Raw genomic sequence first — 12256 nt, 5'->3', positions numbered from 1 at the left:
CTGCTCGGGAGGCTGAGGCAGGAGAAAGGCGTGAACCCAGGAGGTGGAGCTTGCAGTGAGCTGAGACTGCACCACTGCACTGTCCAGCCTGGGCAGCAGAGCAAGATTCCATTAAAAAAAAAAAAAAAAAAAAAAAGCCTCACATTTATACACCTTCCTAGTTTAGGTCTGTTTTCCTAAGCCAGTTCAATATCAGAAGAAATAAAAGACATACTTTCACATCATTTGAAAGGAGATTACCCCTTTACCTAATACATAACTTTGAACTAATTCAAATCATATTAATAGAATTAATTTCTATCATAATAGAAACTCATTTTTGGTTTTATATTGCTTTAATATTTCGTGAAAGCAATTTCTTCAGTTACACAGTGATGGGACTCGTCCCTCCCTCTTTACCTGGATGGTGTAAGGTTGTCTGGCTGATGTCTCCATCTCTAGTCTCTCCCTTCCTAAACTATCCTGCACACAGTCATCAGATAAACTCTCCAGAAGTGGTTTGCAAAGACCAGCATTTCCTGGGAAATTATTGAAGATGCAAATTCTTGGTCCCACTCTAGACCAACTGAATCTAACTATGAGGGCGGAGTCCGGAACTGAGTTCTAACATGCCCTCTCAGGGACTGTGATGTAGATCTGTCTACAGCACTGCTGTGGTAACACGGTTCTCCATGATGTCTCCTTAGCTTGACTTTCAAAGCCCTAGAAGATCTGGCTCCAATTTCCTACTCTCCCTCCTTGTACTCTACAGGTACTCATGGCACTCCTCGAACACGTTCCTGTGTTTTGCCCTTCTCCCATTTTCCTTTTGCAAGTTTAGATTATTTTCCCCAAGATGTCTGTCTGATGTTACACACTGGCCCTTCAAAATCCTATTCAAATGGCATTGTTCTAGTAACATCCTCCTGGGTCCAGATTGAAGGCATTTTCTCCTCTTCTATGCTCCAGAAATAATTTATCCCTCCTAGTGCCTACATCCATTTCTTCTTTTTAATGTAATTATTTTTTATCCCATTTCTTCTGAGCATAAACTTCTTGCAAGCATGGACTAGGTCTTGCTCATCTGCATTGCCCACCATGTTTAAAACTGACACATGGAAATAAAGCAAATTCAAATATTTGTAAAATAAATGAATAGCTGGGGGAGTAGGAGGAAAATGACTATTTTAAAGGAAATGTAGTTTTATTATTTCATGGCCACTGTAGCACTTTGGCATCCACTTGAGGGTCTTTACACCCACTTTCCTTAAGTCTTCTACATTTGAAAGAATCTGCACAAAGAGCATCACTAATGAGCTTAACAAGGATTAATGACATACACATCTCTATGGACAAAGGATAAGAATCAAGCTTTCATGGCAATGAACATAGTATCTTCTTGTCTCTAAACAGACAGAAATACTATGTGGGTATCCCTTTCTTGGTAACATGGCTGGGGAGATAGTTATTTTGTAATTAGTGAAGAGTCAGGAGCATTTCTGGTATGCTTCTTAGTGTAAGCATTTCTAGCTCTACCACTTAACCACCATTTTAAATGTCTGTTTTCATATAACAATTCCTGAAATGAAATCCTTAATACCAGTCTATTCTCTTGGAAGCTTAATATTCTTGACAATATTATTTATATAATTCAGCTGATTTTTAGTATTTAAATATTAATTTAATTCCCATTAAATTACCAAAAAATTTTGGATTAATGATGTTCAAATGAATGTAGATGGTCTATATCTTCTCCTTTAGGTAACAATCTGAAGTTAACTTTAATTCCTTTCATCCTATTAAACCAACTTTTTCAAATCTTTTTTTTTGTGAAGGTCAGACAGTAAATATTTTAGGCTTTGTGGGCCACATATGATCTCTCACATATTTCTCTTTGTTTCTTTTCTTTTTCTTTGGTTGGAGACTGAATAGAAGAAGATGGTGTGTGAACCCTTATAAAACAAGGTTCATATGAGTGTCAGTCACTGCTCAGATCTTCTTACCATGTGAAATTTTTTTCTGTCTGTATTTCGTCTATGTAATTAAAAAACTGAAAATGCATAGGAGGTAGCTAATGCTAGAGATGGGCTGAGACCCTATACAAATTTAACAGAATTGCAGAATTTTGTTGCTGGAAGAAATCTTAGAGATTATCTAATTTGAACCCCTTATTTGTTTTACAGATGATATGACTAAAAACTCATAAATGTAATTAACTTACAAATACTGGAGGGATAGTAGGCCTTCAAATGAATCCTTATGTAATTCAGTCAAATAATTTTCATTGAGAATTCTGGAAAATGAACAAGTTATTTCTAGATTAAAATGCAAAGTACAACTATTTGCCGCACAAGACTATGTCCTGCATGTGGGAGGAAGCTGGGTCATGGTCATTTCAAGACGGTGGTATCTGCTCTGCTTTCATTCAAACCTTTCCTTACATTTTCCTTTTTGTGTCCATCTCTGTCCACCACCACCAACACTACACACACACACAGACACACACACACACATGCAAGCACACCTCTACCCACTCTTTTCACCAAACTGTATATTTCATGCCTCCTCTCTAGATCACAAAGTCCGTGTTAGAATCCAACTCTGGGTGGCACCAAGATCAGCAGAACCTCCATTTCCTCTTTTCCCAAACCTTATTATGAAAGCCCCACATGGAACCATGTCAGGGCTGCAAGTGAAGCCATTCAACCTTTTTCCCCCATCAAAAAAATGTCAGAACTACAATGTGCATAAAGTGCACAGGTCATCAATGTTCATATTTAATTTAATTTAATTTAATTTCTGAGACAGGGTCTCTCTCACTCTGCTCCCAGCCTGGTCTCAGACTCCTGGCTCAAGTGATCCTTCTGTCTCTGCCTCTCGAAGTGTTGTCATTGCAGATATGAGCCACCTCACCTGGCCAAATATTCAGTTTAATAATTATAAAGCAAATATCCATGTATTTTTCTGGGGCTAGCATCCCTGACCTCAGGTGATCTGCCGACTTCGGCCTCCCAAGGTGCTGGGATTACAGGCATGACCCACCGTGCCTAGCATGTGTTTTATTTTTAATTTAGAACTCATGCATGACTTGTCTATATACGTTGAACTAATGATGCGGCACACAAACTGTTGTGAAAAATGCCAGTTACCTCGAATATAAGCATTTTTTCCAAAATCGTTTGTATCTAAACCAATTCTATCTACAAATCAGTGAGAAAATGATAAAACGATTCAGAAGGAAAATGAACAAAGGCCAGAAAACTCAGAGAAGAAACACAAATGTTCAATAAACATATAAAGATATTTAATTAAATTCATGAGTAATCAGAAAAATTCAAATTTCGATGGAATCCCTTTTATTCATCCATAATTTCAACAACAAGTTGGAGAATACCCAGTGGTGAAAGGTATGGGGATATGAATGCTGTCATCTTCTGCTGACAATAGAGTAAGTTGGGACATTTTTGAGGACAATTAAAATTTTATATCTCCATAGTCTTCACCCTAACAATTCCATTTCTAGATATCGATTCTACAGGAATACTTGCCAATGTTCACAAAGAAGCATGTACAGGGATTTCATTTCAGCAATATATGTAAAAATTAAACTAAACATTCATCAATGGGGGAATTATTAAATAAACTATGATGCATCCAGACTATGGATGATGCAGGAGTTTAAATGAATGGTGTGACCCTCTGAGTACTGGGAAGGAAACAAATCTAAGGCATGTCATGAAGTGAAAGAATCAAGTTGCAAGATGTTACCACTTACGTAAAAACAAAATTTTTTAACCACACAACAAATCTATTTTGCTTTATGTAAATATGTATGTAGGCAAATGGGAAAAAGTCTGGAAGGATGTACACTAAATGCAGAGTAGCATTACCTCAGGGATGAGGGAGTAGGGCACAAGGAGGGTTTTTGTTATACCTGTTACTACATTTTTATACATTAAAAATAGAATCATGGACCAGGGGTGGTGGCTCATGCCTGTAATATGAGCACTTTAAGAGGTCAAGGTGGGAGGATCTCTTGAGCCCAGGAGTTCAAAATCAGACTAAGCAACATAGGAAGACCCTGTCTCTCCAAAAAAAATACAAAATTAGGTGGGCGTGGTGGCATGCACCTGTGGTCCCAGCTACTTGGGAGGCTGAGGTGGGAGGATCACTTGGGCCTGGGAGGTGAAGGCTGCAGTGAGATGTGATTGTGCCACTGCACTCCAGCCTGGGGGACAAATTAAGACCCTGTCTCTGAAAAAAAAAAAAAGGACAAAAAGAAATATAACCATGTATTACTTGTGTGATAAAAAATAAATTTAAATTGCCTCTTATTTTAAAGAGAGCCTACCAAATTTAATTTTTAAATAACCATAGGATTGCCATCAACAGTGGCTGACTTCGGGTATGAAGGAGAAATTTCTCAGACCTCAAAATTCTGGACCAAGAAGGCTGTTACAATGCAGTTAGTTTTTTGTCATATTTGGAGAGAATATACTCACAGTTTCTCCGTCCAAATGTATGCTTTCCATACATTTCCATCAATGTACGAAATATAGTTTCCTTGGAAATTTCTGTGAAGAAACACAGTTTATATCCTTGAATAGGTAGGACAAGAATGAACAGGATAAGTAAAAGAATCGTGGCAACCTTGTCGGGGATATTCAGTTACAGAAAATAACACCTGCTTTCTCATTTCCAGAGCTATCAGCTTCCCAGTTCGCACAATTCATCAAGAAACAATGTGGGGCCACTGGCACAAATGATAAGGCATCTCCCAGAAGCTTAACTTCCTATCCATCCCATCTCTTGGACAGACAGTGCCAGTTAATTACTTTGAATGTAAGTATTTTATCCAAAAGCACTTATGTGTCTAAACAAACTACTACAAATCAACACAAAAATGGTAAATAATTCAACAGAAAAAATGGGCAAAAGCTTATCATTATCAGTAAATAAGCAGAAAGAAACCCTACACCAGGTAGCACCAAAGCTTTGCCCTCTGCTGAAACATCCTAGGCTTTTTCTTTCCACTCTTAAGACAACGGATCTGATCTGGCCCCTTCACACTTTACTCCTACGTTTTGCGAGACCTTTCTATTCTGTCTCCCTGAAATAAGCTTTTCCTTTTGGGCACTCTACATATGGATTCTAAAATAATCCTTTGCATGTCTACACTTGAACATAAACCAAAAAACAAAATAAAATAATCCTCCTGTTTTAATCATTTAATCTCTCTTGCTTGGAAACTTTCAATGGCTTTCCATACCTCACTGTGTAACTTTCAAACTCCTATATCTGATAGTCAAGGTTTTACATAATCATATCTTCACTGCTCCCTCACCTAATTCTTTGCAGCCAGATTGGTCTACTAAATTCTAAGCACGCCTGTAGCCATGCCTTTGCCTAGACTGTACTCTTATTTTTTTTCTATTTAACAAATTATAGTTACTCTTTAAGATCCAAGTAAAATTTTAGCTTATCCATGTAGCTTTCCCTGATCTCCACACCTCAAGGATCACAGATTCTGGCAAATTCTAGCACCTATGGTCTGCATTATCTTTTAGTGATTAATTATATATACCTCCCTTTTTATGCCTATTCTCTTTCTTCCCTCCTATCATTTTCATGTTCTGGAGACAGTAGCATACTTGACCCTGGGTTTGACACAAAACGAGGGCTACATATAGAAAGCTAGGGACAACGATGAGTTCTGCACAAAACTAAAGGACTCTCCAGTAATCATGTTAACAGCAAACACTCCTACATATGCTAGGCACTGATGAAGTGTTTCATATATTCACTCACCTAAATTTCACAACAATCCTATGAAATGGTAACTGGCATAACCCCCAGTTGAAAGGTGAGGAAATTGAGTCACAGAGCAGAATAACTTGCTCTGGGTCACCAAGCTAATAAACAGACCTGGGTTCAACCCCAGGCAGCCTGGCTCTGGAATCAACTCTTAACTACTTAGAGCCTCATCACTGAGATAGGGAGAGGGACAGGACGCTGTAAAGAGGGTGAAACAAAAATGGGAGCAGAGCAGCGGTTAAGCAATGATATGATGGAGCTAAATAAAAATGGATGAGAAAATGAGTAAAAGGCTAGAGTAAAAGTAAAAGACTGGAGAAGGGGCCTAACATTAAAGGAGAATGAGGAGAAAGGAGAATTGACAAGCAAAGGTGAAAGCAGAAAGTCAGTTGTCAGTATGGCTTGGGGAGATAAAGAAGGCCCACGAACGCCTCCCGGAAAAGGCTGCCACATCAGTCAGGACACAGAGGATGACTGAGGAAAGGTGATTCTTACAAGATGGTGAAGGTGCCATTGTAGGTGTTGGGCTCTGGCACAGGAACTTGGCGGAGCCTCTGCTTTGGGCTGAGATCAATACATGACAGCATCTCATTTCCACAGGTACAGAGCTCACATATGTTGGTGCTTGTGGAGGCCTTCTGTTCCTCTGGTGCAGTTAAAGTCTTATTTGGGGCGTGACTTTCAGACTGAACCAGTGAATCTTGAGTAGGTTCTAGTTCAGTACTTGGACTTCTGACTTCAGTCAGTTTTCGATGCAGAGTCTGAACCTGGTCTGGACGAGGAGCTGTAGTCATCTCCAGGTCTGTAGAATGTCCAGTCTCTGTAATGGGCTCTGGAGTTACGGCAAGCCCCGGGTCTGGAGGCTGAGTCGAGGTCTCCTCTGTGGTTGGAGATGGTTTAACTTCTGTAGTAGGTTCTATGGTAAGCCCCAGGTCCAAAGGTTGAAATGTGACTTGAGTCAGGTGTGAATGCTGAGTCTGAACCTGGTCTGGATGTGGAAGTGTCACCTTAGGATGCTTTGGAGGAACTACAGTCAGCTTCAGGGGTGTAGGATGTCCAACCTCCGTAGGGGGTTCTGAAGTGATGGTAAGTCCCAGGTCCAAAGGTTGAAATGTGGCTTGAGTCAGGTGTGAATGCTGAGTCTGACCTTTGTCTGAAGGTGGAAGTGTCACCTCAGGGTGTTCTGGAGGAGGAGCTGTAGTCATCAGGGCTATAGAAGGTTCGAACTCTGTCGTGGATTCTGGAGTGTTGGTAAACCCCAGGTCCAAACGTGGAACTGTGGCTTGAGTCAGGTGTGAATGATGAGTCTGAACCTGGTCTGGATGTGGAAGTGTCACCTTAAGGGGCTTTGGAGGAACTATAGTCTTCTTCAGGGGTGTAGAATATTCAACCTCCATAGTGGGTTCTGGAACAATGGTAAGTCCCAGGTCCAAAGGCTGAACTGTGACACTGGGCAATGTTGAATGCTGAGCTTGATCCTGACCTGGTGTTGGGCCTGTCACCTCATCATGAGCTGGAGATTGAGCTGCAACCTCCTTAGGTGGCTCTGAAAGCTGCACTGGGATCATCTGCTGCCTTGAAGTTTCTACCTCCTTATGGGGCTCTGGAGCCTGAACTGTGGCCTCCTGCTGGGTCAGAGAAGGTTCTGCCTCCCTATGGAGGTTCTGAGCCGGAACCTCCTGCTGAGTTAGAGATGGTTCCACCTCCTGAGGGAACTCTGGAGGCAAAGATGGGGCCATCTGCTGGGTCAGAGAGGGTTCTGTCACCATACGGGAGTCTGAAGACTGACCAGGGACTGCCTGCTGACCTGGAGAGGATTCTACCTCCTTAGGTGGCTCTAAAAGCTGAGTTGGGGCCTGCTGTAGGACTGGAGATGGTTCGACCTTCTCAGGTGGCTCTGATGGCTGAGCTGCTATCTCCTGCTGCAGTGGAGGAGTGTCCTCTTCAGTGGACTTCAGAGGATGACCTGAGGCTTCCTGCTGGGTTGCAGATGGTTCAGCCTCCTTAGGAGGCTTTGGTGGCTCAGCTGGGAACTCTCGCTGGACTGGAGAAGGTTCTGCCTCCTTAGGGTGTTCTGGAGTCCGAGGTGCTGTGGCCTCTTGCTGGACTGGAGATTCAGTCTTTTCAGGAGAATGCAGAGGTGGGGAAGGGAGATCAGGCTGGGCTAGAGAAAAGTCAGCCTGCTCAGGGGGAACAGGATTGTCCTGCTGGACTGGAGAAGGTTGTATCCGCATAGTGACTGCTGTAGGTCTGGTAAACCCCATATCTACATCTGCATATGACATATATAGAGATGAACCTATTGCTTCATCATTCAGTGAACTTTCAAAGTTTGAGGAGAGGACTGGAGGAAGTTCATAATTTTCAGGTCTATTTAGCTGCTGAGTTATAATGTCTTGCTGGTCTTTCAAATGTTGAAACTGCTCAGGGGACATTAAAGGCTGAGCTGGGGCCCCCTGTTGGGATAACATTTCAACCTGATTAGTGAAATCTGGAGTCATGGTAACCACGTGATCCACAGGATTAACAGTGACACTGTGCAACATTGGAAGCTGAACTTGATCATGACTTAGAGGGGAAACTGTTACCTCATGATGCTCTGGACGTTGAGCTACAACTTCATTAGGGAGCTCTGGAGTCTGAGCTGGGGCCTCCTGCTGGGTTGGAGAGGGGTTCTCATTATTAACAGGTTTCGGAGATTGAACTGAAGTCTCCTGTTGAATTGCTAAAGGTCCAGCCTCTTCCAGTGACTCTGGAGGCAGAGGTGGGCCCCCGTGATGGATGGCGGGAGATTCTACATCATTACCTGGCCCTGAGAGCTGAGCTGTAGCCTCCTGGGGGATTGGAGAAGTTCCCACCTCTGCACTAGGCTCTGTTGCTATAGTGACCTGCACATCTGGAGGCTTAACAGAGACATTGGGAAAATCTGAATGCTGAGTTTCATGGTGACCTGGAGGTGAAACTGTGACTTCATGATGTTCTGAGGGCTGAGCTGGGGCCTCCTGCTGGGTTGGAGAAGATTCAGCCTCCCCAGAAGACTCAGAAGGCTGAGCTGGCTGATCCTGCTCACTGAGGGAAAGTTCAGGCTCTACAGGAGGACCTGGAGGCTCAGGTAGGGCCTCCTCTTGGATAGCAGAAGGTTCCATCTCTTCTGGAGGCTGAGCTGGGGTCTCCTGCTGGGTCTGAGAAGATTCAACCTCAGAAGACTCAGAAGGCTGAGCTGGCTGCTCCTGCTCACTGATGGAAAGTTCATGCTCTATAGGAGGACCTGGAGGCTCAGTTGAGGCCTCCTGTTGGGTTGCAGAAGGTTCTGCCTCCTCTCGAAACTGAATTGGGGCCTCCTGCTGGGCTTGGGAAGATTCTGTCTCATTGATAGGCTCAGAAGTCATGGTAACCTCCACATCTGCAGGTTTAACTGTAATGGTGGACAAGTTATAATCAGCTTGATCCTCACTTGGAGGCTGAACTGTTGCCTCACGATTCGGTAGAGTTAGCCTCTCCATAGAGGATGCTGGAGGCAGAGCTGGGGCCTCCTCCTGGGTTGAAAAAGGTTCTTCCTCCTCAGGGAGCTGTGGAAGCTGCGCTGGGGCTTCTTGCCAGAGTGAAGAGGATAGGATGTCTTCAACCATCTCTGGATTTTGAGTTTCGGGCTCCAGATGGAATTGAGAAAGTCCAACTTGCTCAGGGGGCCCTGGAGGCTCATCTGAGTTCACCCTGAGTTCTGGAGGCAGGCTGCTGGGATACAGTGTATCCATACTCGAATATTCATCCTGCAAGGTCTGTTTCTGATGCCCAGACTTGGATAATTGGTGTGGAATTCCAACAATCTCAGCAAGGCTCCAACGCTGAGCTACATCTTTCTTCAGGTTCTTGGGCGAAACAATAAATGTGGTTGGTTTTGAAGTCTTACTGTCTAGCGGAACAAGTCTTTCATCTGCCTGATGACCTTCAGCCCGATCTAGATCTGCAGTTGGAACCTTACTTTTGAGGTGCGGAAGCTGAACTGGGGTCTGGTTCTCATCCCCGTCCAGCAGTGGGACCACCTCTGGGAGCCTTTCTTGCGGAGTCAACTTGTCATTTAAATCCTGGTGTACAGTGGAGAACTGCTCTGGCCCCAGGGGGAGCTCTTCAGCTGAATCCGGGTCCACGAATGGAACCAAATTTTCAGTCGATTCCCGGGGCGGGGCTGACATCTGCGAGGGAGCAGAGGGCCCCAGGTAATCAAAGTCCCCCGGGTCTGGCGGGGGAGTGGGCGCATGGGGAGATTCCCATGGGAGATGGGAGGAGCGGGAAGACCGGGACTCAGGCGGCCCCAGGGGGTTAGAGGTCAGCTGGAGCGGGTCTTTGACCCACTCCAGAGGCTGAGCCTTCTTGACTAGTAGACACAATAGTTGCCACGTGAGGAGAGGCCATGGGCCCCAGAAACGCAGCTGGGACATGATACAGGCTGGTGCCATGCACTCAGCGGGAGCCATTCTGGCAGCCCTGAGAGGCTCCTGCCCCTTATAAGCGTGAGCCCCACCCTGTGTTTATGACACCTTTATTTATGCCACAGGTCTGTTCCATGTCACCAGGGCACTGATGTCACAATCCCGCCCAAGCAGCCTTCCCACCCCGCCCGGCTGGAACACCCCTTCCCTCCCCTTAGTGAGGAAGGATTTGGTCCATAGACCCAGGTGGTCCCAGGACTCCAGCAGCCTGTGGTGGTGGGGTGGGGTGGGGTGGGGGTGCGGCAGAGCTTCCCAAGAAGTCACAGGACCTCGCCTCTGGACATTTAGAAGTGCTAGTCCAGTTCTGGTAGCCTGAATTCTTCCTCCTTCAAGGTGAAATTCGAGAATACTCTTCCTTAAGGGAGAGCAACTGAGCTGCAAAATGGGCACCAGTTAGGGTGGCAGGCACCACACACATTACAGTCATTTAGGCTGAACTGTCATCCTGCCTTGACTCAACACAGCCATTACCCTAGAAGTTACAGCGCCACCCTTCAGAGATCTACCCTGTGTGCACACATGGAGAAGAGGCTTAGGTTGTTAAAGTCAACATGTTAGATAATTTCCTGAAATGCGACTGTAACTAGAACACAGCTGACTTCCCCCACAGCCATTCTTACCTATTTTATTACTGTCTGGCACAATTACCAGCATGTAAACTCCAAGATGTTTCATCTTATCCAGTGCCTAGCATAGGCATAGGGCGCATAGTGATGGTTTTAACATGAAAAGGGGACCATGCACAGTGGCTCACACCCATAATCCCAGAACTCTGGGAGGCCGAGGTGAGTGGATCACTGGGGTCAGAAGTTCGAGACCACACTGACTAACATGGTAAAACTCCATCTGTACTAAAAGCCAGGTGTGGTGGTGCATACCTGTAATCTCAGCTACTCAGGAGGCTGAAGCAGGACAATCACTTGAACCTGGGAGGCAGAGGTTGCAATGAGCCGAGATCGCAACATTGCATTCCAGCCTGGGCAACAGGAAAGAAACTCTGTCTCAAAAAAAATAAACTAAAATTGAAGGGATTCCAAGATTCGCATCATTTAGGGATGGATCTCTGTTATAATCAAATTTCTGAAATCAGTGCTGACTTCCTCTCACATTTCACGGGAACCTAGACTTCTTAAAGCTTGAAGCTTCCTTGGTGGGTTTTATTTAAATTGAATTAAAATCATTATTTACAGGGAAAACCTTCAAAACACTTTGCAACTTTGGGGTGAAAGTTAAATAAAACACTGTAGCCTCAAGTTTAGTTCCCACTGAAATGATACTTTTGCTCCTTTTTTTTTTTTAATAAAAAAACATTCCATATGTAGTAAATGACTGTTTTGAGATTTAGAAACTTAATCCCTACTTAAGATCTTTCATATGCAGTCATGCGTTTTTGCCATGTGAGGAGCTTGAGAAATGTGTCATTGGGTGATTTCACCATTGTGCTTACATCATGGCGTATACTTACACAAACCTAGGTGGTGTAGCCAACAGCACACCTAGGCTACGTGGTATGGCCTACGACTCCTAGGTTACAAACCTGTACTATGTGTTACTGTACTGAATACTAAAGGCAACTTCACACTATGGCAAGTATTTGTGTATGTAAACCTGGAAAAGGTATAGTTAAAATACTGTATAAAAGATAAAAATGGGGGCCAGGTGCAGTGGCTCACGCTTGTAATCCCGGCACTTTGGGACACTGAGGTGGGTGGATCACCTGAGGTCAGAAGTTTGAGACCAGCCTGGCCAACATGGCAAAAACCAGTCTCTACGAAAAATACAAAAATTAGCTGAGTGTGGTGGTGCGTGCCTATAATCCCAGTTACTCGGGAGGCTGAGGTAGGAGAATCATTTGAACCCAGGAGGTGGAGGTTGCAGTGAGCTGAGATCATGCCACTGCACTCCAGCCTGGGCAACAGAGTGAGACTCCATCTCAAAAAATAATAATAATATAATAAAATAAAAAAGGATAA

The 12256-nt window shown here is 44.0% G+C and overlaps 1 protein-coding gene across 2 annotated transcripts in view; it reads right to left on the bottom strand.

Moving 5' to 3' along the window:
• The window catches only part of LOC104668932 (leucine-rich repeat-containing protein 37A3-like), a 43467-nt gene extending 33155 nt beyond the window's left edge, over window positions 1–10312 (bottom strand). Inside the window, exons 1-4 of one of the 2 annotated variants that reach the window (XM_030923046.1) lie at window positions 6777–10312; window positions 6289–6560; window positions 4482–4553; window positions 2201–2272 (exon numbers count right to left, since the gene is read on the bottom strand). In XM_030923046.1, coding sequence (XP_030778906.1) covers window positions 2201–2272; window positions 4482–4553; window positions 6289–6560; window positions 6777–10268 — 3908 coding nt within the window. In that variant the 5' untranslated portion in view covers window positions 10269–10312. The remainder of the gene's footprint in view (window positions 1–2200; window positions 2273–4481; window positions 4554–6288; window positions 6561–6776) is intronic. The other variant, XM_030923045.1, reaches the window with a different exon arrangement.
• Between the last annotated feature and the right edge of the window lie 1944 nt (window positions 10313–12256).

Source organism: Rhinopithecus roxellana, chromosome 19 (assembly GCF_007565055.1).
Source record: "Rhinopithecus roxellana isolate Shanxi Qingling chromosome 19, ASM756505v1, whole genome shotgun sequence".
Lineage (NCBI taxonomy): Eukaryota > Metazoa > Chordata > Mammalia > Primates > Cercopithecidae > Rhinopithecus > Rhinopithecus roxellana.
The sequence above is the reverse complement of the archived record's forward strand: the minus strand, read 5'-3'. Positions and strand labels throughout refer to the sequence as shown.